Raw genomic sequence first — 27,553 nt, 5'->3', positions numbered from 1 at the left:
TTTATCTTTTCTTTCCTTTCAGTGCCTATGCTTCTGCATCATATTTAAGGAACCACGGCCTCATCCAAGGTCACAAAGGTTTATGCCTGTGTTTTCTTCTAAGAATTTTATAGGTTTAGCTGACTGTTAGGTCTTTGGTCCCTGTAGAGTTAATTTTTATATATGGTGTGAGGTAAGGGTTGAATATCATTCTTTTGCATGTGTATATGCATCACTTACTGAAAAAACTGATTTTCTCCCCCACTGAATCATCTTGGCAACTTTGCCAAAAAATCAGTTGATAACTAATGTGAGGGCTTATTTCTGGACTCTCAATTCTATTCTATTGATCTCTCTGTCTCTAATATTTTAAAAATATTTTTATTCTGGCATTTGCTTTGAATAAAACATTGGTATATATAGAAGCATAAGAAGAAATTTAAAGGAAATATCATAAGAACCAGCTGTATAAAAAAATAAATAAAATTCAAAAACAAGAAAGTAAAAAAAAAAAGGAAATATCAGTCCCCTGTGGGAGAACAAGCTACTGGTTCCAATTCTCACACCTCTCTAGTGGTTATATACACACATGCCCTTGCCTTATCAAGGTGGGGGAAATATACTGTGAGTGTGGACCATCTGACCCTGGGCTTGTCCATGCAATTAGCTCTGACTCTTAGGATGTCAGTGAATGTGACATAAGCAGACACTTCAAATGGTCTTGTACAGTTGGTCTTACTTTCTTGCACTTTGGGGATCACATGAAAAGAATATGCCCTGCATAGCCCCAGGTTCCAAATGAACGACAGATGCTTGGAACAAGCCTGAACCCGCTCTGTGATTGGGAGCCCAGCCAAGTTTAGCCAGACCCTAGTCAGAACTCAGAGGCTTGGGCAAGAAATAAATGCTTATCACTGTTTCCCACTACAGCATTTGTGGTTGGCTGCTCTGTAGCAATACCTAACTAAAACGCCTACCACTTAGAGAGAACCACTCCTATCAGTTTGGTCTTTTGACAGAAAATGAGATTATGAAAAATAATTATATATTTATATATGCATATCTGCACTCCTGTTGTTTTTACTTAGCATTTTCCCATAATACCCTGTTTTTAAAAGTTCTTGATAAACACTCCTTTTATTATCCACCTATTTCAACCTTTAAAAGCCATACATTTCTCTTAACCATTTCTACATTACTTTTATTATTATAAGTAAAAGTACAATGAATTGTGTTTATTTTCCCTCTCTCAGATAAATCTTCTACATTTCACATGTTTTCCAAGGAATGGATTCCTAGAAGTAAAACCTTCAATAAGCACCTTTAACCAGGGTTCAAGGTAAAACCACTGCATCCAGATTTCCATGTTATTACTATTCATATTTTCACTTACACTCTTCAGCTAAACGCAGACTATTTAGCTTCTTAAGAAAAACAGGCAAATTTGATTTCACTTTTTGAAAAACCATTTTTGTGAATCCTTCTAGCATGTTCCATTATACTGTCTTTGGACATTTACAATTTATTCTAAAGAAGAGTCGTTCCCACACACAAAGAAAAAACAAACAAGAAAACAACTATACAAAGCCCTCCCTTTCTTATTTTCCTTTGGGCTTATTTGGAAATAGGGCATGGGGACAAAACGTGAGCACATTTGTTTTTGCTTTTAATATTGGCATAGTCATATACCTACAGTGATGGTATCCAGGGTACAAGCCAGGTCTAATTTTCTTTATACCTGTAACAGTGCCTGGCACAATGCATAGGTGCATTCATTAAATATTCGATGAATAAGTGTATGTAAGAAATTAAGAAAATGTTAAAACAGCCTTTCAGGCCAGAAATTACTGCCCTCACAATGATTAATAACTAGTTTTAAGGCTTCTAGAGTGACGAATATGCTACAACTAAAATTAGATATAGGACTCTAAAGAGCAGACCAGATGGCTGAGACTGTATCTGAAATTTTCTGGGTCCTTCTTAGCAAACAAATGTATCTCTCTCTGTTCCCTCTTCAACTTTCCTTTCCCCAAGGAAAAAAATCACATTTTTTTTTTTCAGATCATCTAATAACAATTTTTGTTTGTTTGTTAACAGGTTTATTGTGATTCATATACTCAACTAATTCACTCAAACCCCTTTGTAGTTAATATTAAGTAGTATAAAATTTCAGGATTAATGCCTTAATTCTATTTTTTTAACAATTTTATTGGAGTATAAATGCTTTACAATGGTGTGTTACTTTCTCCTTTAAAACAAAGGGAATCAGCTATATATATATATATATACATATAGCCCCATATCTCCTCCCTCTTGCATCTCCCTCCCACCCTCCCTATCCCACCCCTCTAGGTGGTCACAAAGCACCAAGCTGATCTCCCTGTGCTATGTGGCTGCTTCCCACTAGCTATCTATTTTACATTTGATAGTGTATATATGTCCATGCCACTCTCTCACTTCGTCCCAGCTTACCCTTCCCCCTCCCCGTGTCCTCAAGTCCATTCTCTACGTCTGCATCTTTATTCCTGTCTTGCCCCTAGGTTCTTCAGAGCCTGGTTTTCTGTTTTTTTTTTTAGATTCCATACATATGTGTTAGCATACGGTATCTGTTTTTCTCTTTCTGACTTACTTCACTCTGTATGACAGTCTCTAGGTCCATCCACCTCACTACAAATAACTCAATTTAGTTTCCTTTTACGGCTGAGTAATATTCCTTTGTATATATGTACCACATCTTCTTTATCCATTCATCTGTTGATGGACGCTTAGGTTGCTTCCACATCCTGGGTATTGTAAATAGAGCTGCAGTGAACATTGTGGTACATGACTCATTTTGAATTACGGTTTTCTCAGGGTACATGCCCAGTAGTGGGAGTGCTGCGTCGTATGGTAGTTCTATTTTTAGTTTTTTAAGGAACCTCCATACTGTTCTCCATAGTGGCTATATCAATTTACATTCCCACCAACAGTGCAAGAGGGTTCCCTTTTCTTGACACCCACTCCAGCATTTACTGTTTGTAGATTTTTTGATGATGGCCATTCTGACCAGTGTGAGGTGATACCTCATTGTAGTTTTGATTTGCATTTCTCTATTGATAAGTGATGTTGAGCATCCTTTGATGTGTTTGCTGGCAATCTGTATATCTTATTTAGAGAAATGGTCTGTTTAGGTATTCTGCCGATTTTTGGATACGGTTGTTTATTTGATATTGACCTGCATGAGCTACTTATAAATTTTGGAGATTAATCCTTTGTCCATTGCTTCATCTGCAAATATTTTCTCCCATTCTGTGGGTTGTCTTTTCATCTTGTTTATGATGTCCTTTGCTGTGCAAACGCTTTTAAGTTTCATTAGGTCCCATTTGTTTATTTTTGTTTTTATTTCCATTTCTCTAGGAGGTGGGTCAAAAAGGATCTTGCTGTGATTCATGTTGTACAGTGTTCTGCCTAGGTTTTCCTCTAAGAGTTTTATAGTATCTGGTCTTACATTTAGGTCTTTAATCCATTTTGAGTTTATTTTTCTGTATGGTGTTAGGGAATGCTCTAATTTCATTCTTTTACATGTAGCTGTCCAGTTTTCCCAGCACCACTGATTGAAGAGGCTGTCTTTTCTCCATTGTGTATTCTTGCCTCCTTTATCAAAAATAAGGTGACCATATGTGCGTGGGTTTATCTCTGGGCTTTCTATGCTGTTCCATTGATCTGTGTTTCTCTTTTTGTGCCAGTACCATACTGTCTTGATTATTGTAGCTTTGTAGTATAGTCTGAAGTCAGGGCACCTGATTCCTCCAGCTCTGATTTTCTTTCTCAAAAATGTTTTGGCTATTCGGGGTCTTTTGTCTTTCCATACAAATTGCAAAATTTTTTGTACTAGTTCTGGGAAAAATACCATTGTTAGTTGGACAGGGATTGCATAGAATCTGTACATTGTTTTGGGTAGTAGAGTCATTTTCACAATGTTGATCCTTCCAATCCAAAAACATGGTATATCTCTCCATCTGTTTGTATCATCTTTCTTTCATCAGCGTCTTGTACTTTTCTGCATACAGGTCTTCTGTCTCGTTAGGTAGGTTTATTCCGAGGTATTTTATTCTTTTTGTTGCAATGGTAAATGGGAGTTTCCTTAATTTCTCTTTCAGATTTTTCATCATTAGTCTATAGGAATGCAAGAGACGTCTGTGCATTAATTTTGTATCCTGCTACTTTACCAAACTCACTGATTGGCTCTAGTAGTTTTCTGGTAGCATCTTTAGGATTCTCTACATATAGTATCGTGTCATCTGCAAACAGTGACAACTTTACTTCTTCTTTTCCAATTTGGATTCCTTTTATTTCTTTTTCTTCTCTGATTGTTGAAGCTAAAACTTCCAAAACTGTATTGAATAATAGTGGTGAGAATGGATTCCTTTTATTTCTTTTTCTTCTCTGATTGTTGTGGCTAAAACTTCCAAAACTGTATTGAATAATAGTGGTGAGAATGGATAACCCTGTCTTGTTCCTGATTTTAGAGGAAATGCTTTCAGTTTTTCACAATTGAGAATGATGTTTGCTGTGGGCTTGTCGTATATGGCCTTTATTATGTTGAGGTAAGTTCCCTCTCTGCCTACTTTCTTGAGGGTTTTTGTCATAAATAGGTGTTGAATTTTGTCAAAAGCTTTTTCTGCATCTACTGAGATGATCATATGGTTTTTCTCCTTAAGTTTGTTAATATGGTATATCACATCGATTGATTTGCATATATTGAAGAATCCTTGCATTCCTGGGATAAACCCCACTTGATCATGGTGTATGATCCTTTTAATGTGTTGTTAGATTCTGTTTGCTGGTATTTTATTGAGGATTTGTGAATCTATATTCATTGGTGATACTGGCCTGCATTTAATTTTTTTTGCTGACATCTTTCTCTGTTTTGGTATCAGGGTGACAGTGGCCTCGTAGAATGAGTTTGGGAGTGTTCCTCCCTCTGCTATATTTTGGAAGAGTTTAAGCAGGATAGGTGTTAGCTCTTCTCTAAATGTTGGATAGAATTCGCCTGTGAAGCCATCTGGTCCTGAGCTTTTGTTTGTTGGAAGATTTTTAATCACAGTCTCAATTTCAGTGCTTGTGATTGGTGGGTTTATATTTTCTATTTCTTCCTGGTTCAGTCTCGAAAGGTTGCGCTTTTCTAAGAATTTGTCCATTTTTTCCAGGTTGTCCATGTTATTGGCATATAGTTGCTTGCAGTATTCTCTCATGATCCTTTGTATTTCTGCAGCGTCAGTTGTAACTTCTCCTTTTTCATTTCTAATTCTATTGTTTTGAGTCTTCTCCCTTGTTTTCTTGAAGGTCTTTTCCTTCTGTGTTTCCTGTCTAGAGAAGTACCTTTAGCATTTGTTGTAAAGCTGGTTTGGTGGTGCTGAATTCCCTTAGCTTTTGCTTGTATGTAAAGCTTTTAATTTCTCTGTCGAATCTGAATGATATACTTGCTGGGTAGAATAATCTTGGTTGTAGGTTTTTCCCTTTCATCACTTTAAATATGTTCTGCCACTCCCTTCTGGCTTGCAGAGTTTCTGCTGAAAGATCAGCTGTTAACCTTACGGGGATTCCCTTGTATGTTATTTGTTTTCCCCTTGTTGCTTTTAATACTTTTTCTTTGTATTTAATGTTTGATATTTTGATTATTATGTGTCTTGGCATGTTTCTCCTTGGATTTTTCCTGGATGGGACTCTCTGTGCTTCCTGGACTTGATTGAATGTTTCCTTTCCCATATTAGGGAAGTTTTCAACTATAATCTCTTCAAATAATTTCTCAGTCCCTTTCTTTTTCTCTTCTTCTCCTGGGATCCCTATAATTCGAACGTTGGTGCATTTAATGTTGTCCCAGAGGTCTCTGAGACTGTCCTCAATTCTTTTCATTCTTTTTTCTTTATTCTGCTCTGTGGTAGTTATTTCTACTATTTTATCTTCCAGGTCACTTATTCCTTCTTCTGCCTCAGTTATTCTATTATTGATTCCTTCTAAAGAATTTTTAATTTCATTTATTGTGTTGTTCATCATTGTTTGTTTGCTCTTTACTTCTTCTAGGCCCTTTTTAAATGTTTCTTGTATCTTCATTCTATTTCCGAGATTTTGTATCATCTTTACTATCATTACTCTGAATTATTTTTCAGGTAGACTGCCTATTTCCTCTTCATTTGTTAGATCTGGTGGGTTTTTACCTTGCTCCTTCATCTGCTGCATATTTCTCTGTCTTCTCATTTTGCTTAACTTACTGCATTTGGGGTCTCCTTTTTGCAGGCTGCAGGTTTGTAGTTCCTGTTGTTTTTGGTGTCTGCCTCCAGTGGGTAAGGTTGGTTTAGTGGGTTGTGTAGGCTTCCTGGTGGAGGGGACTAGTGCCTGTGTTCTGGTGGACGAGGCTTGTCTTTGTGGTGGGCAGGACCGTGTCTGGTGTTGTGTTTTGGGGCGTCTGTGGACTTATGATTTTAGGCAGCCTCTCTGCTAATGCATGGGGTTGTGCTCCTGTCTTGCTAGCTGTTTGGCATAGGGTGTCCAGCACTGTAGCTTGCTGGTCATTGAGTTGAGGTGGGCCTTAGCGTTGAGATGGAGATCTCTGGGAGCGCTTTTGCTGATTGATATTACGTGGAGTCGGGAGGTCTCTCGTGGACCAATTTCCTGAACTCAGCTCTCCCACCTCAGAGGCTCTGGCTTGACACCCGGTCGGAGCACCAAGACCCTGTCAGCTACACGGCCAGGTACGTGGGAGTTTCTTGCCTTTTGGAAAGTCTGAGGTCTTCTGCCAGCGTTCAGTAGGTGTTCTGTAGTTCTTCCACACGTAGATGTATTTCTGATGTATTTGTGGGGAAGAAGGTGATCTCCACATCTTACTCCTCGGCCATCTTGAAGGTGTCTCTCATCTAATAACAATTGATCTGGTTCCTTTTTGGCAACTGCGAAAACAATTACCTTGGGGATCCCAATGGCTGTCCTTGCACATGACATTCACTGACTTGCAGGATGTCTCATTGAGGGTCCCAATCATCTGTCATCTTACAAACTGAAGCTCTTATCTCACCTGGCCATCACCTCTCTCTGCGTCTCCTCTGTGGGGACCTAGGCCCCTCGGTTCCCAGTTGTGCAGTGGCTTCTCAGGGCCTGCCGTCACTCACCACCTTGGGCTAAGCCTGGAGGTCCCCTTGCAAAGGCAAAGACTCCCACCTGGCTCAGACACTTGATACATTAAGTGCCACTGTTGTCTATTCACACACGGGAAACATTTTTTTTTAAAGTCAGCTTTGCAAGTCAGTGGGCTGGAAACTCCCCAGACAGAAGTGGAACAAAGGACAGGAAAACCCAACTAGGTTTACTTAAATTGAAGGTACTTAGGAGAGGACAGCTGAGGTGCTACACTGGGAACCGGGAGATGACAGAAAAGGGAAGGTCCCAGGGTGCGTGCAGACACAGCCACCGTCTCAATTTGTTCAGGGCGCGTCCAGGCTACCGACGCCAGCAACTGATGGCACCCGGAGACTCTTTCTCCCTCCTCTGCCCCCTGCCATGGCACACACCCATTTCCCTGAGGGCGCAGGACCTGCTAACATAGCAGGGAAGGGTTAATGCATCCCCAGAAAACTGAGAATTGCTGCTCAGCTTGTAGGGAATGGTGGATGCCCCGTTTTTCTGTCAAATCATGTGCCTGGTATTGCGTAAGTAACAGAGGCGCTATACATACCCTAGTTGACTGAAGCACGTAAAGAAAACAGAAACGCAGGGCTGGAAAGTGCCCAGAGAAAACCTGATTACCTTGTCACCCAGGAGCAAACGTTCATTTCAACTCCTGAAGAGAACAAAGCATCTTGAAAGAGAATGAAAATGCAGATGAGACAGTTATCAGATAGTGGCTATCAGGACCAGAGAGATCCCTCACTTGGCAGCAGCTTAGTGCTTGGGAGTTTCGGTTAAGGCTCGTCCAGAACTGCCCGCTCACAAATGCTCCTGAATATTTGCTTAGAGTAGCCCTGCTGCCATCCCATCCTCAAGGAAACTGGCTGTGAGTTTTTAACCATTACAGCTGCGATGATGAAACAGTGAAGGAGATCCGTCTCTAAGTCAAAAAGTGCACCCAGAGATAAGGTTCATTTTCAATGCCCTGCGGCTGCTTCTGATGACATGGCACTGCACTTCTCAGTAAGTGGGGATCCAAGGCTGATTCACCTCCGAGTGAGCAAATGTCTCTTTCTCTCTAATAATACCCTGGGCTCCACCTCCTAATGATTTCATTACACGGTGGGGGCGGAGGGGGGATAGGAAAAGTGACAGAGAATGATTTATAAATATACGGCCAACTTTTAAATAAAGGGGAAAACAAAACCCCTTGAAACTCTATTACTAGCAGGGACAGAACTAATACTGGTGCTATGGACATGGTATCAGGCAGGTCATATAGACTCTGGGTGTAGCGTTCTATTCCTGTGTGTTGGCTAAGTAACTGAGGTGTGCAAATCCGTGCGAAGGTGAGTCACATTAAAATAACACCTACAGTTTTTGTTGATGTTTGTGTAAGAGGTTTGTTTCCCACCGTTGCAGATACTTTAGTGATTAAAATGAGAACATGCATTCTGCCAAGATTTCTGAGGGAATATGTGAATTTAGAAAATAGGGTACAGGATATAATAAAATAGCTCAATATTGTGAGGAAGTTTCAGTTAATTGAGAAGGCTACAAATTAAGAAACAACAACAAAGAAGGAGATGATTGCATTGCCTCTAACAGAAGGCATTCTGTTTTTTGTATCTTCAGGGGATTCTAGGATTTTCAAACAATTTTTTCAAAATCGTTTGATTTTATATAAAATGTACAAAAACTTGCTGAAATATCTCACTTGGTTTTATGTTCAGTAATTCAATTTTCACCCAAAGCAATGTAAACATATCTCCATGTATACAGAAGAAATGGATGGAATGAAGAAAAAAAGGAGAAAGGAAGACAAAGAAAAATCTGAATCTCTTATTAATCTATTAGCCTAAAATTCATCAACACATGTAAAATGACTGCTTTTGTAGCCATATTGATTACTGTATTTGATACCCAATTTAATGAATTATCAGGCCGAAAATTCCATTACCTGGTACAGCTTCTACTTCTTGTGAAAGGGTATGCCCTCTTTCATAGTTATTGAAAAATATGTTAATGTATGTAGCTATTTGTTCAAAGTTTGCATTTCAAACATAATAAAGTTTTGGAATGCAAATCACCTCATTTGTTTTCACTACTTGAAATGCTGCTTGGGGAAATTTTTAGGCAAGTTACCAAAAGTATCACACCTCCCCCAAACAGACCAGGCTTGTTATATGTTCCCAGCCTGCCGTGCTCTCATCTAACTTGTCCCTATGCTAGGTTTTACCGTAAAGGGCTTGACATGTTAAGGGTTGTGTGTTAATTTGCCTTTACTCTTTATAGGACCAGGCATGTGCAGCACCTGCCCTGCACCTGACACTGTGCTAGGGGCTGATGGACGTGGTCCTGGCTTTCTGCTACTGAGTACAGTCGTGGGAAACAGGAGGACCGCAGGAGACAGCTAAGCCCAGGAAAGGGGGTGAGTCTGGGGAAGGGAACGCGTGGATGTGGGATGACAGTGCACCACGTGCAATTCGCTAGAAGACATCCAACCTCTCGGAGATTTGCAGCAAACTCCTTCTGCCAGCAGTTTCCAAATACTCAGGGTGGCAGCACCTTTTCTGCCTTGGCTAACAAGTGTTTATGACTGTGGCAACAATCTGAATCCCTGAGTTACATTTTAGGACTGTTTCAGAAAATTAATCAGAAGTTCCATAGCAGGAAAAAAAAAAAAGTTGCCTGCCTTATATATGGCCCTTGTTACCCACTTGTATTTTTAGGAATGTGTAGATTTCTCATTTGGGGGTAAGGCAACATACCTAGCTACCTACCTAAACATGTCATTTGCATTTTACACCTTGGGTTATTTATTTATTCTTCATCCCCCAAGAGATAGGTTTTATTGCTGATTACACTGTACAGGAAAAAAAAGGAAAAAAGAAAAGACGAAGTAAAAAGTAAACTCTACTTTTAAGGGCTTAACAGACCATGAATCCTCTCAGTTGCTTTTCAATTTCTGTTCACTGAGATTGAGTTTGAGTTCACTGTCACCACAGTTGACTCAAAAAGTTTCTTTAAAAGGGGTAAATTCAACTTTGGTTATAAAAAACAAATGTACCGGGGCAGCAAAATATGTGGGAAAGAGAGTGGGGAAAATATTGTCTGAACTTCAGTAGAATCTGACGAATTCTCAGGAACACTGGGGAAATTTGTTGCCAATTGTCAGGACTTCACCCAACTTTCTAGAAACACCTGTAGTGCAAGAGATGGTGCTCTGGTTTCCTCTAAATTTCAAAGAATATAACACCTACTAGAAGCCAGATTGTCAGAGAGCGCTCGAGAAATTTTAGATTGACTCAGTGAAATGTCACACGAACAGGTAGCCCATGGACTCTCTAAGACACTGAGTGTTTTTTTTTTTTTTTTCTTTTCTTTTTTTGGCTGCATTGGGTCTTCGTTGCTGCACGTGGGCTTTCTCTAGTTGTGGGGAGCAGGGCTACTCTTCTTTGTGGTGCGCGGGCTTCTCACTGCAGGGGCTTCTCTTGTTGTGGAGCACAGGCTCTAGGTGCGAGGGCTTCGGTAGTTGTGGCCTGCAGGCTCAGTAGTTGTGGTTCACAGGCTCAGTAGTTGTGGCTCATGGGCTCTAGAGCGCAGGCTCAGTAGTTGTGATGCACGGGCTTAGTTGCTCCACAGCACGTGGAATCTTCCCGGGCCAGGGCTCAAACCCGTGTCCCCTGCATTGGCAGGTGGATTCTTAACCCCTGCACCACCAGGGAAGCCTGAGCGTACATTTCTGACAATCGTAAGTAGGAAACACATGTTTTTTTTTGTTTTTTGCGGTACGCGGGGCTCTCACTGTTGTGGCCTCTCCCATTGCGGAGCACAGGCTCCGGACGTGCAGGCTCAGCGGCCATGGCTCACAGGCGCAGCCGCTCTGCGGCATGTGGGATCTTCCCAGACCAGGGCACGAACCCGTGTCCCCTGCATCGGCAGGCGGACTCTCAACCACTGTGCCACCAGGGAAGCCTGGAAACCCATGTTTGCTGCATTCTGCTGAATTTGAATCTTATTTTAACAATGTAATGGTTTTCTGCTGGATTTTAATTGGTAGCCATGAAAAGAATGAATTGAACATGTCATTCTGATATATTTTTAAGGTAGCGAAATAGCCTATTGCACAATGAAATATTACCCAGTTGACATCTATATAGCAGTATATCTTTGGATTAAAGAGATGACCCCAAGAGATTCAAGCTGTTTTTCCAGTAAAGGTGATTGCTATGCCTGGAACCAGAAATATTAAGGCGACATGAGCAAAGGCTGAAGGTGTTTTCAGGGAACAAGCAGAGCAAACAGAATTATAGAAAATACGGGATCAATTGTCAAAACTCCAGTAATACCCAGCCTTGTATGGAATTTATCTGGTCCACAAAAAATTGTCATTCTTGGTAAAATTTATACTCCCACTTGACTATCTCATGTTGCCTATAAGACAACCATTTTTCGGTCAAAGTTATCATCCTGTTTAAGAGAAAATATCACAATAAGATGGGGAAAAATAGTGTATGGCTGTTTTATGGCCAAAAAATTAATCATTGAAAAATTTTTGACTGATCAAATGAAAATTTGAAAAATAATTCTATATTCAACAGCTATAAAAGCAGAACACACAGCAAATTCTAGGGGAGACTGCTTGGTTGTGTAAAATATTCAATTATCTCCCCACTGAGACATTCAATAGTTTATTACTTCAACAATTTAACTGCAAAGGATAGACATTTATTATTTTTACAAGTATGGTTATAACTTACTACTTACTCTGCCAGGCAGTAAAAGTCACTCAGGAATATCAATGTTACAGTTTTTTCTGACCTAGAATTCTTCCTGTTAATGACGATTACTGCAAAGTTAGAACATATGTGATATTATTTCCGTAAATGCTGACATTTCAAAGACATCAGCTTCTAAACTTGAAGAGGAAGCTATCTTTGTTGTTTGTTAACGATTTTTTATTTTTGCTTCTCAGGTTTAGTAAATTACTAATGCTTCCCTTTAATTCCTTAACATTCTTACTTATTGAAACCTTTAAAAATACAAGAATACTTGCTTTTATTGTCACTGTTGTTTTAAAAATTCTTTTTCTACATGGTGTGAAATCATCAGAAAGAAAGAAACAGGATTATTTTTATCAAAAGCGGCATAACTCTGATTAGTAATACTTAAGTTTGTTTGAAAAAGGAGTTAAATGCTTTGTATGCTGTTTCTGTTTTCTATGTTGTGACATTTTACTAATTTCATTAGCAAGTTAAACAGTGATAACAGTAAGTTAAGTTGTAAAAGTGAAGAAAGCGTGGTTTCTGTACTTCCTGAACGTATCCATTTAGCCAAGTTCTATCTTCTGTGGTTCTACCAGAATTATGTTTGGAAAACACCAAACCATTTAAATACATCTTTAAATTGAAAATCATGTCATTTAAATTAGTACAGAACAAAGGTTTTATGGTTGGAAGATCTGAGATTGGGTCTACGTTCCATGATTTACCAGACACGAGATTTTTGGCAAATTATTTAACTTGTTAGACACCTTTTCACCCTTGTAAACTGGATAATAACCACACACCATTTCACTGGTGGGGAGGCATGGGAGGTAGCTCATGAGAGAGAACAGGAAGAAATGCTTTGTAAAAGCGAGGGCAGCACACAGCAGGTGGAATGTTACTTTTGTTCTTTAAGTTCATATGAAAAATGCCTTTCGAAATTTTTGGAGGAAACACTCAAGATTTCTAATCTACAGTTCCCAACAAGAGATCCTCCACTCTTTTCTTTCACATGTAAAAAAAAGTTGCTGAAATGACCTAACCACTTTTTCAGATGGCCACACTTGAGTTATGCTAACTTTTCTACTCGAGATTCCTTTTCATTGTATGCTTATTTCAAATAAATAGAAATATTGTTTTTATCTTCTCCAGGCCTATTAATTACGTCTTCATTTTCTTTTATAGCCTGTTCCTTTCTGGCTTCATCAAAAAATTCAGCCTCTTCACAGTTCAAAGTACCACACACATTCTAGGTTTGTGATACAAATTTTCTCTTTCCCACATTAAAATTGTTTTAGATTTAAGTTTCTTGTCATGTTGGCTCATATTTAAATACTTATTAATGAAACTGGCAATGGTATTTACTTTCAATTTGATTAACTCTGCCTAGAACTTTTACTGTTCAAAGATCTGCTCTGGTCTCCCGCTGAATAGCAATCCTCTCTTATTTTCTTTCTTCTCTTCCGGCTTCGCATGGCTGTGTGCAAGGCCACCAGAGATGCCTGTGCTCACTTGTGTGTGTGTGTCAAGAACTCTAGTTCATCCTTTAGGACTCAATTCAGAAGTCCCTTTGCTCCTACTGTGCCCCATAAACATCTTTATGGGAGCAGCTTTTAGACTGGAATTACAATTATCGAGTTACACTTCATTCTGCCTCTCAGATTACGGATCCACACTGGCAAGACAAAGCCCAAGATTTCTTCATATTGGTATTTCTAACACGTAACAGAAAGGTCATAAATGTTCGTTAAATGGCAAAATGACTACATTTTTCTTTAGAAATGAGCTGCCAGTTTTTCTTTAAAATGGCAACAGGTGGCAATTTGGATTTTTGTCTCTGTTTTCTGTAGGATGTCATCATCATGGCACCTGCATCACTGATTCTTTTGGGGGCCACAGTGATACTGCAAGTAGACTTACTTCCTGATAAAAAATGTAAGCACCGTCTATTAAATTCAATAGTATTTATTTTTCTGAGAAAAAGTACATTACAAAAAGGATAGCATTATTTTCTCCTAAATAATAATTAATTAGGAAATTATGATTTTTTAAAAAGGGATGGAACATTTATTCTTATCAGAATACAAACTCTTTAAACATGCTCTATTTTAAGAAAGCAACGTCGGCTGAGATGCACATTTTACGCTGCAGTTTACCCACACTTCATATTCCAAGTGTGCGTAAACGGGCACTCAGAATAAAGCTGCAGCTGATGGCCGTATTTGAAACGTCTTCCCAGGCAAGGGAATGGTTCCAAGTCCTCACAACCAAAGAATAAGAAGCTTCTAGTAGGATTGCTTCAGAAACTTGTTCATCAATGGGTTTAAGAAAAGAAGAACTGCCACGTGGTTCCCCCATCAGCACTGTCTAAGAGACCTTGCTATGGCCATGACAATGTTCTGTATCTGCACTGTCCAGTGATAAGTGACTATTGAGCACTTGAAATATGGCTCATGCAATGAAGACAATGAACATTTGATTTTATTTAAATAAAATAGCCACATGTGGCCAGTGGCTACTGTAATGGGCAGTGCAGTACAGACAGAGCCTCAGAATACTGTATGTGGCAGGTGTGGAGGCAGAGTCAGGGAAGACTACTGAATATTAAAGGTCAGTGGAAACATCCTCACATGTAGTAAAGGAGGTTTCATAATTGTACAATATTGTAATTTTAGCCAAAATTATAAAGTTGTATAAACACATACCCAAGAAAAAAGATAATGAATGTATCACATGTTAATGTCACTCTCGGTGATAGAAGCGTGGGTAAATTTTTCTTTTCTTTTTTGAGCATTTGTGCTTTCCAAGGTTTCTAAAAAGAATAGGCATTGATTTTGTAATTTAAATGAAAACTTTTATTTTGTGAAAGCTTTTATTTTCAAGGCAACATTAGAGAGCAGTTCATTAACGGGGGGAAGAGAACACTTTTCTTTCTATAAATGCCTATTTGAGTAATTTTGCTCACAAGTTTTTTTGACCTTGAATCGTAATAAGAAATAAATCCTTTTAACATCATGAACCAGTACACATGCAAATATGTGAGTACACTTATAATAGAAACAAGAGGTTCGTGAAACAGTACTTCTTATATATTTGATGCACCTGGTATTTTCTATTCTATTTTCTTCCATGTCATTAAACACATTGCTACCCACAAACTAATACATTACTGCAGTCCATTAATGGATAATGACCCTTTGAAAATTATGCTTGTACTGAGTAATGATATAGTAAAATATTCAGATTTCAATAAAATACCTGTAGATGTTATAGGCAAATACCTGGGCAAAGTAAAAAGAAAATGAGCTAAAAACATTTCTAAGGAAACTTTTCCCAAGATTATTTCAGTGTTATACATTCTGATAGCCATAATAAAATACTATACTACACAAAAAAATACTTAACTTTAAAATGCTATGTAAAATTAAACATTCTGTGGCTTTTTTCTTTTGATCTACAGTTTTACTTCTCCCACCTGTCAATTTCACCATTAAAGCTATCAATTTAGCTCAAGTTCTTTTACGCTGGGAACCAAATACTGATCAAGAACAAAGAAATGTCCAGCTAGGGTATCACGTGAAAATAAATGCTCCACAAGAAGAAGATGTAAGTGTTTATTCTGATGGCAATCCTTATTTAAATTTTAACTTTGGGGCTTCCCTGGTGGCGCAGTGGTTGAGAGTCCGCCTGCCGATGCAGGGGACACGGGTTCGTGCCCCGGTCCGGGAAGATCCCGCATGCCGTGGAGCGGCTGGGCCCATGAGCCATGGCCGCTGGGTCTGCGCGTCCAGAGCCTGTGCTCCGCAGAGGGAGAGGCCACAGCGGTGAGAGGCCCATATACCGCAAAAAAAAAAAAAAAAAAAAATTTTAACTTTGACTGCATTTTCCTTATCAAAGAAATTTTAACTAAAAAAAAAAGAAAACCACTAAAGGGCTTTTTGTTATATTCCCAGTAGAGCAATGTCTCTATTGAAATGACTGAGAACCAGTGCCACACCTGCATTAAACAGCAGCTCAGAACATTTTAACTTTGGGACAATTCTTCCACTTAAAAATCAAGTGTAGTAACTTCTGAGGTAAAATGGTTCAGATATTGGTTTTATATAATTTCCTCTAAAATAGCCAAAAGAACAGAAGAGAAAAGCCGAATAAAAGAGGAAGAGGGCAGGGTACCTAATCGAAGAGGCCAAGTTCGAATCCCAGTTCGGCCATTTCCTGCCTTTAGAATCGTGGACCAGTCACTTAACCTCTCAGAGCCCCAACTTCACTGCAGGCATATATTAAAGCACCAGGTACTTAGCAGATGCTCAATAAAATTAAACAAATTAAATTCCAGTCAATATGGAATTCTAGAGAATTTTCCGTCAAAAGTTACCTCTGGGGAGGAGACTGGAACTAGAGATGGTAGTCAAAGGAAACTGGAGCCTTCACTGTAACATTTTGTTTGTTTTTATAAGAAGCATTTATTCAGGTATCCTTGAAGAATTAATTTTTGTATTTGTATTATGTATTTTTGAAACATGTACACATCTCGAATTGGGTAATTTATTTATTCATTTTTAAAACCACTTTATTTTGAAATAACTGACCTGTAAAAAGCTGCACCTATTTAATGTCTACAACTTGATGAGTTTAGGGATAAGGACATAACCTTGAAGCAGTGGGTTTAATTTTTTCTAGCAAAACGATTTCATTGCATTGTGTTTACGTGCCATTTTAAAAGTGGAAGAAAACGCCTAGTTGATTAAAATAGTTCTCTCAAGGCCACTTCCCCTTTGCATACCGTGACTTGTGAGTCTTATTTTTAGTACGAAACCAGGAACACTGAGAGCAGACGCATAACCATCCTTCATAAAGGCTTTTCAGCAAGTGTGCAGACAGTCCCATGGAACGACCGCTCCCTCCAGCCAAGCAGCTGGGTTTCCGCGGAACTTAGAGCCCCACCAGGTAAGGCAGGCCTCTAAGAGTCCAGTTCCATATTTCACGCTTTGTAAACATAGGAAAGTCAGAAAACAAACACCTCAGTTTTCTCTTCTTTTGTCAGTCACCAGTTCCTGCCCGGTATCCTTTTACCTCATCAACATCCTCACCAAGACCATGATCACTTCTCAGTGTCATAACCCAGCCAACGCTGGCTGGCACGTCCCTGCCAGCATTGCGGATGCTTCTCCTCCCCAGCTCAAAAGACAGAGGGTCATAAACTAAATCTGGGCCAATCAGGTCTCTCATAATTGGGTTCCAGGACATCTTTCCAACCACCCGCTACGTGATTCCTGCGCTCTTCTCAGGTGGATTTACAGCCATGACGCCTACACACTAGCACAGTCCTGCCTCGGAGCCCTCGCTTTCCTGGGCTCACCTGACTGCTTTTCTGAATCCTTCCTATACTTCATAGCCCAAATCAAATCGTACCTGCTCTGTGAAGCCCTTTTTGACGTCCCCAATCACTACCCTTTCTAAAGAAACAATCAGAAGCTGTCATGGCAATGACTTGCTCTTTTTTTTTTTTTAAATCTTCATTGGAGAATAGTTAATTTACACTGTTGTGTTACTTTCCGGTGTACAGCAAAGTGAATCAGTTATACATATACGTACATCCACTCTTTCTAAAAAAATTTTTTGACCATCTAGGGTCTCCTGGAACCTCAATTGTGAATTTAACTTGCACCACGAACACCAAGGCAAATAATTACACACACTTACGGCCGTACCAAGTTTCTCTTCACTGCACCTGGCTTGTTGGCAAGGATGCCCCTGAGGATACGCAGTATTTTCTCTACTATAGGTTAGTATCTGTTTTCATTTTCGCAAGTGGGTTGATTCCTCCAGCCTTAAAAACTTATGAGTGTTCCAATTCAGGTATGGCTCTTGGACTGAAGAATGCCAAGAATACAGCAAAGACACCTTGCAGAGAAACATCGCCTGCTGGTTTCCCAGGACTTTTATCAATAGCAAAGGGCGCGACTCACTTGCAGTGTATGTTAACGGCTCAAGCGAGGAAGCTGTGATCAAGCCTTTCGATGAGCTCTTTGCCCTTCATGCCATTGGTAAGATGGGCTTGACTCAAAGCCAAAATAACCGAATCGCAGAATCTCAGCACTGGGAGGGGTTATAAGGATCACCTTGTTTAGCTACTTGTCTGATGCTAAGTGACCATCTGCCCGCTGCTTAAGAACCACAGCGTCAAGGTTTCTCAGCCTCCACGCTCCTGATATATTTGGCGAAAGAACTCTGGGTGTGGCCTGTCCTGTGCCTTACCAGGTGTTCAGTAGCAGCCCTGGTCTCCACCTACTAGATGCCAGTAGCACCTCCTCCCCCGCAAATTGTGACAGTAAAAATGTCCCCTAGGGGATAAAATCTCCCCTCGTTGACAATCACCGCTCCAGGGAAAGTAAACTCACTGCTGGAAGAACCCCATATCCTCTCGCAGCGGCTCTGGCTGGTTTGGTAACATTTCTGCCCATGGGTCCTGTGATGGGCTGGTGCCACCCCCAAGCAGGTCTGATTCTTTTCCGCACAAGATGGTCCCTCAGCTATCCAAAGGCAGCCAGGTTTCCCATCCTGAGGTCCCTCTTCCCCGGGCTACCGGCCCTCAATTTCTCATGCACTCTTCTTATGATCCTCTACCCTTCTGGACTTTCTCCTCTGGGTGTTCTTGAGTTAGAGTGTCCCCCTTACCATGTGGTTCTCAGATCTAAGCCTATTATTTAAGCTTTCACGTGCTCACTTCTCAAAACTGAAGACCTTCTCCTTCATCCTAGATACTTGTATTAAGGCAGCTCATCAGGAGCCTCTCACATAACATTTCTGGTTCTGAATGTTCAAGGTTTCAGTGGTGGCCTCTGCTTAGTAGCGTGGGCTGTGGAGCCAGGCTGCCTGGACTTGGGTCCTGGCTCCTCCACTGACTTGCTGAGTGACCTTAGACAAGCTGGTCATTTCTCTGGGCCTCAGTCTTTTTATCTGAAATATGGGGAGAAATCAATACTTCCTACAAGGTCTTTGTGACAAGTATGTTGATAATTATAAAGTGCTTAGAAGAGTGCCTGGCCTAAGTATCCATTAAATATGCAAAATGTGATTGTTCAAAGGACGTGGTTTGGCATGGGACATCTGTATCTGTTTCTATCATCTATATGTGTATCAAACGGAGTATAACTTTGTTTAAAGAATCACAGCACTTGCTAAAGAGATTATATAATTCTCTTCGATAGAGTATTACTTAGATGACCTAAAAATATCACTTTCATGAAAACAGGTGATAAAAAATGCTGAGGGGGACCTGAGAAACAATGATATTAAGACACCAATGGACACAGCCTGGGACAGACCATGGGCATTTTCTTGTGTGATATTCATTTTATTGAGACCAATTTCTCAGCTTACTAAAAGAAATAAATGCTCTTTTGATGAAAAATGTTTTGGCTTAGGGGATGGTAGGCTCTGGAGCCAGTGGGCCCCATTCTTAGCTCGTCCCTATGACTCAGTAACTGTGAGATCTAAGTCACATAACTTAAGACAAGGACACTCAGAGATAATTTCTATCCACATCAAGTGGCCATAAAACAATCATGTGAGATCTCAGGGGAAAGAACTGTGGAGTTATTTGTAAAGACAAGTTTAGCCCAATCCGTTCTTTTTCTGTAAGAGAAAACTAAATCCTCACAACAAACCAAAACAAGATCCACAAAACAAAATGAAATAAAAACTGAGGCCCAGGAAGAGGAAATAATCGGTCCAGCCACACACCTGCTTCACAGAGCAGGGCTTAGTGGAGGCTCCAGGGCATTTTCTCTCCAGGATCAGGTTTGTCCTCAGATCCGTCCAACTCGAGAAGTAAAAATGGATGGTGGGCTGGGTCTTGCAGTCAGCTGAAGGAAAAGGCATTTAACCATTCGATGCCCTTTGAAGTAGGAATCTCTGAGGTTTACGGGAGAGATCTCTCCTTTAGCACCACAAGACGGGAGTCAGATGTGAGCCGCTGGAGTCCTGTGGCTTGCAGGTTCGTAGATTAAATCCTGGCGTACAGTACTCGAGAAGACACAGCTTAGAGATGCCTTGGGAAATGTGGGTGGATTAGATTTACCAGCCGTGATCACCGACCTCTCGGTTCTTTAACCTAGATCGAGTAAATCCTCCAGCAAAAGTCACAGCAGAGATTGAAGGAACCTGTCTCTCTATCCAATGGGAGAAACCAGTTTCTGCTTTTCCGGTCCATTGCTTTGATTACGAAGTGAAAATTTACAACACAAGGAAAGGGTATTTTCAGGTAATGCTTCAGCTCATTCTGATATTCGATGATAGATTTCTTTTAGAGACATTTAAAAAATTATTGTCAGTGACTGCGCTGGTTACCCCTTGGAACCCCATCTACCTGGGTTTTATGAAAATAAAACAAACCTTACTGGATTTTTGTCTTGAAAGGATCTATTACTTTTGGTTGAAAATAATGCAATGGATCAGATAAAAGTTCATTAGCACCACTGTTGGTGAAATGGTGCAGCTGCTACGGAAAGCAGTACGGGGATTTCTCAAAAATCAAAAATAGAATTATCATATGACCCAACCTTTCTACTTCTGGGTACATATCCAAACGAATTGAAAGCAGGGTCTCAAAGATCTCTGTCCATCCGTGTTCACAGCAGCATTATTCACAATAGCCAGAAGAAGGAAGCAACCCAAGTGTCCATTGACAGAGGAATGGATAAACAAAATGTGGTCTATCCATACAATGCAATATTGTTAGCCTTAGAAAGGAAGACAATCCTGACACGTACTGTATCATGGATGGACCTTGAGAACATTATGCTAAGTGAAATAAGCCAGTCACTAAAAGACAAATATTGTATGAATCCACTTATATGAGGTGCCTAGAGCTGTCCAATTCATCAAGACAATGGGGAGACAATGGTGCTTTGCGGGGCTGGGGTGAGGGGGGAATGGGGAGTTTTTGTTTAAGGAGTAGTTTCAGTTTCGCAAGATGAAAAGAGTGCTGGAGATAATGTGACTGTACTCTACTACTGAACTGTGCCATTTAAAAATGGTTAAGATAGTAACTTTTGTGTTGTGTGCATTTTACCACAACTTAAAAAAAAAACTGCCTCCTCAGCCCTAATGGACAAAAAGTTCAAGGGGAAAGGAACTGAATGAAAGTCAATATTTACTGAGCATCAACTATGCATTATGCTTTATTATCCTCACAGTTACTCTATTATGTAATGATCATTCTCATTTTACAGCAACGTGAGGCACAGAGAGATTAAGTAAGTTGCCCAAAGTCACAAAGCAAGAATAGAATAGAAGTCAGGATTCAAACTTCTGCCTTACAAATTCAATTCAATTCAATTCGGGTTAATAAATATTTACGATCTGGCTTCTCTGTGGGATATACAGAGCTAAATAGCTACTGTTTCTGCTCTCAAGGGGCCTGGTCTACTGGATGCACTCCCTCAGCCTCAGAGCTGCCTGACCATCGTCAATGTCAACGTGGATACAAAGGAGGGAATGGACAAAGCAAGCTGCCAGGGCCTCCACCCAGGGAAGGGGAATTGAACAGAATCTTCAAGGATGAATAGAAACTTGCTTAGTGGGAGAAGCAGAGAAGGACTTTTAGCCAGCACTTCCCCATGTATTTAAGCACACATGGTGAAAGACTGGCTTTCTTTTTAAAATTTCTAATCCACCCTACATTGGTACTTCTGTAAAATACAATAAAAATGATTTGCTAGAAAAATCACATACAGCCAAAGACAAGCCCAGTGATCCTGGTCCTGGACGCCACGGCAATGCCAGGTTGCTAAGAAAGCTCCCAAAGTGTTGTCTCCATTTCTATATTTATCTCCTCAAGGATCACCAATAAACAGCTCCTGACTCACACCAGTCCTCCAACCACACTTGGAGTGGCAGGGGTTCTAGGCAGAAGGAGCAACTCCACAGCATGAGTGAGCATGGTTCCTTCAGCCAAGTGGCAGTAATTTAGTCAGCCTGGACATAAGGCCAACGTTGGAATCATAACTCTAGCTCTTACACTGCGACTTCTCCCAGAATGATTCTAAGATTTTGTTTAAAAAAATAAATGGTTTTTCTTTTTAAAACCATGGTCATAGGCAATGGAAACCACTAAAGTGTTTAGCTTGATAGAAAAATGTGAACACATCTGCAGAATCGCAGAATTATTTTGGAAGCAGCATGAAAGCTGGGTATGGACGGAGAGGGGACATGTGGACATAGAATGCCGGTTTCATGGCTACTGCAACAGTCCAAGCAAAAAATGATGAAACCTAAAATGGCAGTGGTTTTGGAGCAGGGACAAAGAAGGGAGAAACACACTCAGGAGTAGGTAAGATACAGGCAGCCAGGGACACATCTCGGGTTTGGGGTATTAGCTGCACGGTGGGGACACTGACCAGTAGAGAGAACACACACGAAGGGTTTGATTGTGAGAAAACAGCCTCATCTCAACACTAGACAATGTTAGCCTGTGTTGCCTACGGCAAATTGGCATTTACTGAGTGCTTATTATTAGGTTGAACTGCCCAAAATGGCTGTTTTTGCAGGTCAAAAATGGGTTGGTGAATATTATCACTTTTCATATGATTCAACCCAATATATCTTTAAACTTGGGCTTTACAAAGTTAATTCCATTTAATTCAATAATCCATTAGGTGGTATGGTTCCTATTTTACAGATGAGAAAACTGAGGCTCAGAGAGGTCAAGGAAATTGCCCTGCAGTTAGTTGGAGGTAGACCTGGGATTCAAACCCTCTTCTTCCTAGATTCAAGGTCCTTTTGCTCTTTCTGCTTCCTTATGCCCCCTCCATCCCTTGCTCCTTGCCCCCTGGCTTGGGGTGAGACACTGTATCAGGGATCAGCACACTTTCATTGTAAAAGGCCAGAGAGTAGGTATTTTAGGCTTTGCAGATCATACCGTTTTTGTCACAATTACTCAGCTCTGCCATCAATACAAGCAAATAGGTGTAACTGCGTTCCAGTAACTGTGTTTGTGGACACTGAAATTTCAATTTCATGTACTTTTCATGAGTCACAAAATATTCTTTTTATATTTTTCAAACACTGAAAAATATATAAGTCATTCTTAGCTTGCAGGCCCTACAAAAACAGGTAGCAGGCCAGATTGGCCATAGACCGTAGTTTGCTGGATCCTGTTGAAAATGCGGAAGTCATGTGATATTGTTAGTTAGGTGATTAGAGAATATCCAGGGACAAGATGAGGGAGGTTATGCATTCTGCTATGTGCCATTCCAGCCTTTCAGTCTGGAAATATCAGTTGGACCCGGATGGATCATCTAGATCTTACAACTGCCTGTTTTATTTATTTTGGTTACTACATAGCTTTCCCCCCAAGGGTGACTGCCAACACTTCCATAGTGAAGTGGTCTAGAATAAACTAATCGACGTGAGTCTTACTGATTTTAAATGGGTCACTGAATACTGAGTCACATTACTTACATACGACCTCCCATCCTGATGATTGCCACAATTTAAATTGCGTGTCCAGGGATTCTTACAATGATATTTTTTCCCATTTAGACAGAAAAAATGACGACCAATACATTCATCTCCGTAATTGATGGTATTTCTGAGTATTCCATTCAAGTGAGAGCAGCAGTGAGCTCTGTGTGCAGAGCGGTGGGACCCTCCAGTGAGTGGAGTCAGCCTATTTATGTGGGTGAGTATCTCGTGTTTATTTGAAAGCAAGTGACCTTACTTGTAGTTATAACAGATCCTCCTGGAAAGTGTACACCTTCACTTGTGAGTCCTGAAATGCTTTCACGTCCCTACTAAGCCTCATCCTCTGTCAGTCTGCTGCCTTTTTGACCAGAGGTGGATTTACCATGAGGCCAATGAAGCTCCAGTGTTCCAGCTTCTCACTAGCAAGAGCCCTTCCAAAGTCTAGTACTTTTTTTTTTTTCCAGAATATCTGGTCCTACTTCTATTCAGTTTTACCAAATTAATTTTTTTTGTTTTGAAATAACTGTAGATTCATATGCAGTCATAAGGAATGATGTCAAGAGAGCTCATGTAGCCTTTACTCAGTTTCTCTCAAGACTAACTTCTTGCAAAACTGTAATACAATATGGCAACCAAAAAAGTGGCATTGCTACAACCCACTGATCTTATTCAGATTTCATCGATTTCATATCTACTCATTTGTGTGTGTATTAGTTCTATGCAATTTTATCCCATGTGCAGGTTTGTGTATATGTCACCACAAGGGTCCTTCCTTTTGCCCTTTTTTAAGCACTTTCATTCCTCTCTCCTCTCCTCCATTCCTAACCCCTGTCGACTACTAATCTGGTCTCCATTTCTATAATTTTCCTATACCTAATTCTGAATTTATACTTTTGTTTCATTTCATAAAGAAGATTCCAAAACTGAATAAGCTCAGGGCCCACAAAATCTGGATCCAGCCCTGGGCCCTCAGCGTAACAGACCTAGAGGATCCCAAGGACTGGCATCACCTGGGCTCCTGCATTGGTTCTGCAGCTGTTTTTGTTTATGATTAAACTGACTAGCTTACTTGGCAAATAATATGATCATTGTATCTGTCTGTGGGACTGGAGAAGGGTGATGATGGTGGCTCTGAATGAAAGGGCAAATTTCCATTCTCCTTTTATGTCAGATGGCAATTCCATAACCGGGAGAGGTGGCCTTGCACCGTGATGCTAGAACATGCACACCCTGTGTTTGATACTATCTGCGTATCTTGGCCAGTTAAAAAACAACTAGTGTAGCTCATGTATGTGCCACAGACATGCAGCCTGGGGATGCAGACGTATGTGGCTAAGTGCTGCATAAGAGCTACAAGGACACGAAGAGCAGGGAAGAATTCTGGAGTCTTCCATAGAAAGCTCAGGTTTAATGCCAGCCTTAGCACGTACTGACTACATACCCTTGAACAAACCACTTCTCTCTGCCCATCCGTGGATTCCCAGGACTAAGGAGGTAATTAATACCCACCTCTCCTGTCTCACAGGTTATTGTGAAATACAAACAACAACGACAGCAGATAACATTTATTGCTGACTATCCTCCAAGCCCTGTGCTAAGTGCTTCACATGCACTAGCTTCACTAATCCTATCCACCAAACTGTTCTGCAGATGAGAAAACAGGTTTCGAAAGTTTAGACAGTTTGCTTAACTCTGCATGGCCAGTAAGTGGCAGAGAAGGAATTCAAACCCAAGTTGACTGACGCCAGCACCAGAGACCTTAGCTCTATGGCATGGGGGCCGGGACGCTGCAAGGTGCAAAGAGCTGAACAAATTAAAGATGCATTTAAGGGATCCTGGTAGCTAACTCTGTGATTATGGCTGGTCAAGCACGTGAATATCACTGTCCCTCAACGTACGAGGTAGTTAACGCTCCACTGAAGGGTGTACCTAAGGAGAGATTTCTTTCGGCACATGCTAGGATTTTCTATCATTTCATTCATTCACTTAGGCTAATGGGTGTCTCTGCAGGACACTCCTGGGCAGTGACCCATGGGCCCATGTGGATGTAAGTCAGACCAGACGCATAGCAGGGAGATTTCCAAGGGAGACTGGGAAAGATAAGGAAAGACCCGAGAAATGGAGCTGGGTTCTGAGTCTGCAAGGGGACTGGTCTTACTGAGTTGCTGAGTTCCCAAAGGGGAAAGGAGCCCCTAGAGCTGTGTGACACGACCAGCACAGCCTTATGGCACGCCCACCACATCACCGCCCTGGGACTCAGAGGACCAGCATGAGGCTTGCTGGGAGAGGAAGCAGAAAGGACAAAAGGAACTGAGAACCGGCCAATTGCACCTACTTCAGGTTTCTGCCAAAGCCAGTCTTTCCTCCTCCCCAGGTCCAGGCCCCAACCTGACCAAACAGACCCACCACATGCAGGCAGCCCTTCCACACCGCTTTATCTGCACAGACGAAATCCACTCTACGCCCCGAGAGGGGGACCAGCAGAAGAAACGTGAATCCGTCTCAGGGAATTTTCAACAAGGCTATGAATTTCTTCAAACGCCTGCGACAGAAGCTTAATTTTCATGACCCGCATTTGGTGGATTTTTTTTTAATGCTTTGTTATTCCCCAAAGGCCGAAAACTCATTGGCCCCCAATTACTGACATTTCTGAGTGTCTTCCCAACATCACTGCGCATATAGTTTCAGAGTTTTTTTTTTTTTTTTAATTCTGTGTGAGGACCACAAACTAACTTGGAGACCAAGGTGGGAATCTTGGCTACGGAGCCAGTTCTGATTTTTTAGTGTTTGGGTTTTGAGTTCTCATCAGTGTTGTCTGTTGAGAGTTTAGAACTTAGAGAGCAGAAGAAAGCGAGAGACAAATCAGGAGATCTAGGTTTTGGTCGTGGCTCTGCCAGTGTCTAACTCTTTGACTAAAGTTAGAGATGCGGAGATAATATTTCATGAGCCCAGTTATCGGAGACTGCTTCCACAGCTGTGTTGAGAGGGAATCTCAAGTTACATTTAGGTCATCCGAAGGCGCGGTCATCTGTTGTCACCCCTGCAGGGGACAGAGTGGTGACCAGTGTGGCAGAGTTTGGCTGCCCCCGACCTAGTCAGTCACCTCTAACCCCTCTGGGTCTCAGTTTCCTCACCTGTAACATGTGAGTCTCCTCACTTGTAAGTTCTTCCCTACTCTGCCTTTCATGTTCTCTTACCCCCATCAACTGCCGACAAAAGTGCTGAGAGAGAGATTGTGACCTGTGCTGAGAGTTTATTTTAAGCTTGTTTTTAATTTATTTTTCACTCTCCACTTCAGAGCTGGCGCCCCATGATTATTTTCTAAATAACAGCTTCCTAGCTTGGAACCGGGCTCATTATCATTTGCTCTCAGGTGTGCCTCACTGCCATCATCCACGGCAAATCCATTTCATTTGCTGCCAGCCTGGTCATGAAGATGAGCTGATTAATATTACCACGCACCTTATAAATCCATCCTTTCTGGAACTGACTTCCCTGCTCACTTTAGGATCATTAGTGAATTTAATCAATGCAGGCTCTCTACTGTCATCAGGATGATTAATAAACATCACAGGAAGCTCGGGCTCCTCTGGGACATTCCACATGGCTCTTCCTTACCCCGCGAGGATGCAGCAATAATAATGCTCTGCTTGCAGCCTACCAGGCAGGGTTCCCGCTCCATTCATTTCCTCTAGACATCCTTCCTCCACTCCTACCTTGTCTTAAAAATGGCACCCTGGAGCCCTCCCCTTCCACTTTCACACCAAGGCCCGACTCACATATCACCTCTTTGTTAGACATTATTAAGTCCACCTCCTTTATCTGAGGGAAACAGAGGCCCAGAGATATTAAATAATTCAGTAGTTATCAAACAGCCAAGAAGTGGCTATTAATGGATAATATTCTCAAATAGGTGGCACAGGAGTCAATTAGCGAACTGGAATAGATTCAATTTACTAATTAACCCATCATCACCCAGGGTTATTGAATCAAGAGAGAGACACCAGATGAGTAAGTTTTGACTGATGAAAAAGGAGGGCGGAGGAGAAAGGACTGCTGTCCTGCTCCAGTTGGCAAGGTCCCTCGACAGTCAAGAGGCACAGGGGCAGCCAGCAGGGGTCCAGCCAGCCACAGTGTGCTCTTCACCTGCCCTGAAACGCTGCCCTCCTGTGCTGGGATTTCCAGAACATGGAATA

General features: G+C 41.0%; 1 protein-coding gene across 1 annotated transcript in view; it reads left to right on the top strand.

Annotated features, from left to right (window-relative positions):
* The first annotated feature begins 9,350 nt into the window (after positions 1-9,350).
* IL5RA (interleukin 5 receptor subunit alpha) overlaps positions 9,351-27,553 on the top strand; it is a 33,082-nt gene continuing 14,879 nt past the window's right edge. Inside the window, exons 1-8 of the mRNA XM_060021503.1 lie at positions 9,351-9,550; positions 13,739-13,823; positions 15,349-15,494; positions 16,697-16,835; positions 17,520-17,673; positions 17,748-17,935; positions 20,009-20,154; positions 23,436-23,574. Of these exons, the coding sequence (XP_059877486.1) occupies positions 13,751-13,823; positions 15,349-15,494; positions 16,697-16,835; positions 17,520-17,673; positions 17,748-17,935; positions 20,009-20,154; positions 23,436-23,574 (985 nt within the window). The 5' untranslated portion in view covers positions 9,351-9,550; positions 13,739-13,750. The remainder of the gene's footprint in view (positions 9,551-13,738; positions 13,824-15,348; positions 15,495-16,696; positions 16,836-17,519; positions 17,674-17,747; positions 17,936-20,008; positions 20,155-23,435; positions 23,575-27,553) is intronic.

This window comes from Delphinus delphis, chromosome 10 (assembly GCF_949987515.2).
Source record: "Delphinus delphis chromosome 10, mDelDel1.2, whole genome shotgun sequence".
NCBI classification, from domain to species: domain Eukaryota; kingdom Metazoa; phylum Chordata; class Mammalia; order Artiodactyla; family Delphinidae; genus Delphinus; species Delphinus delphis.
This window is presented reverse-complemented; position numbering and strand designations above follow the sequence as displayed.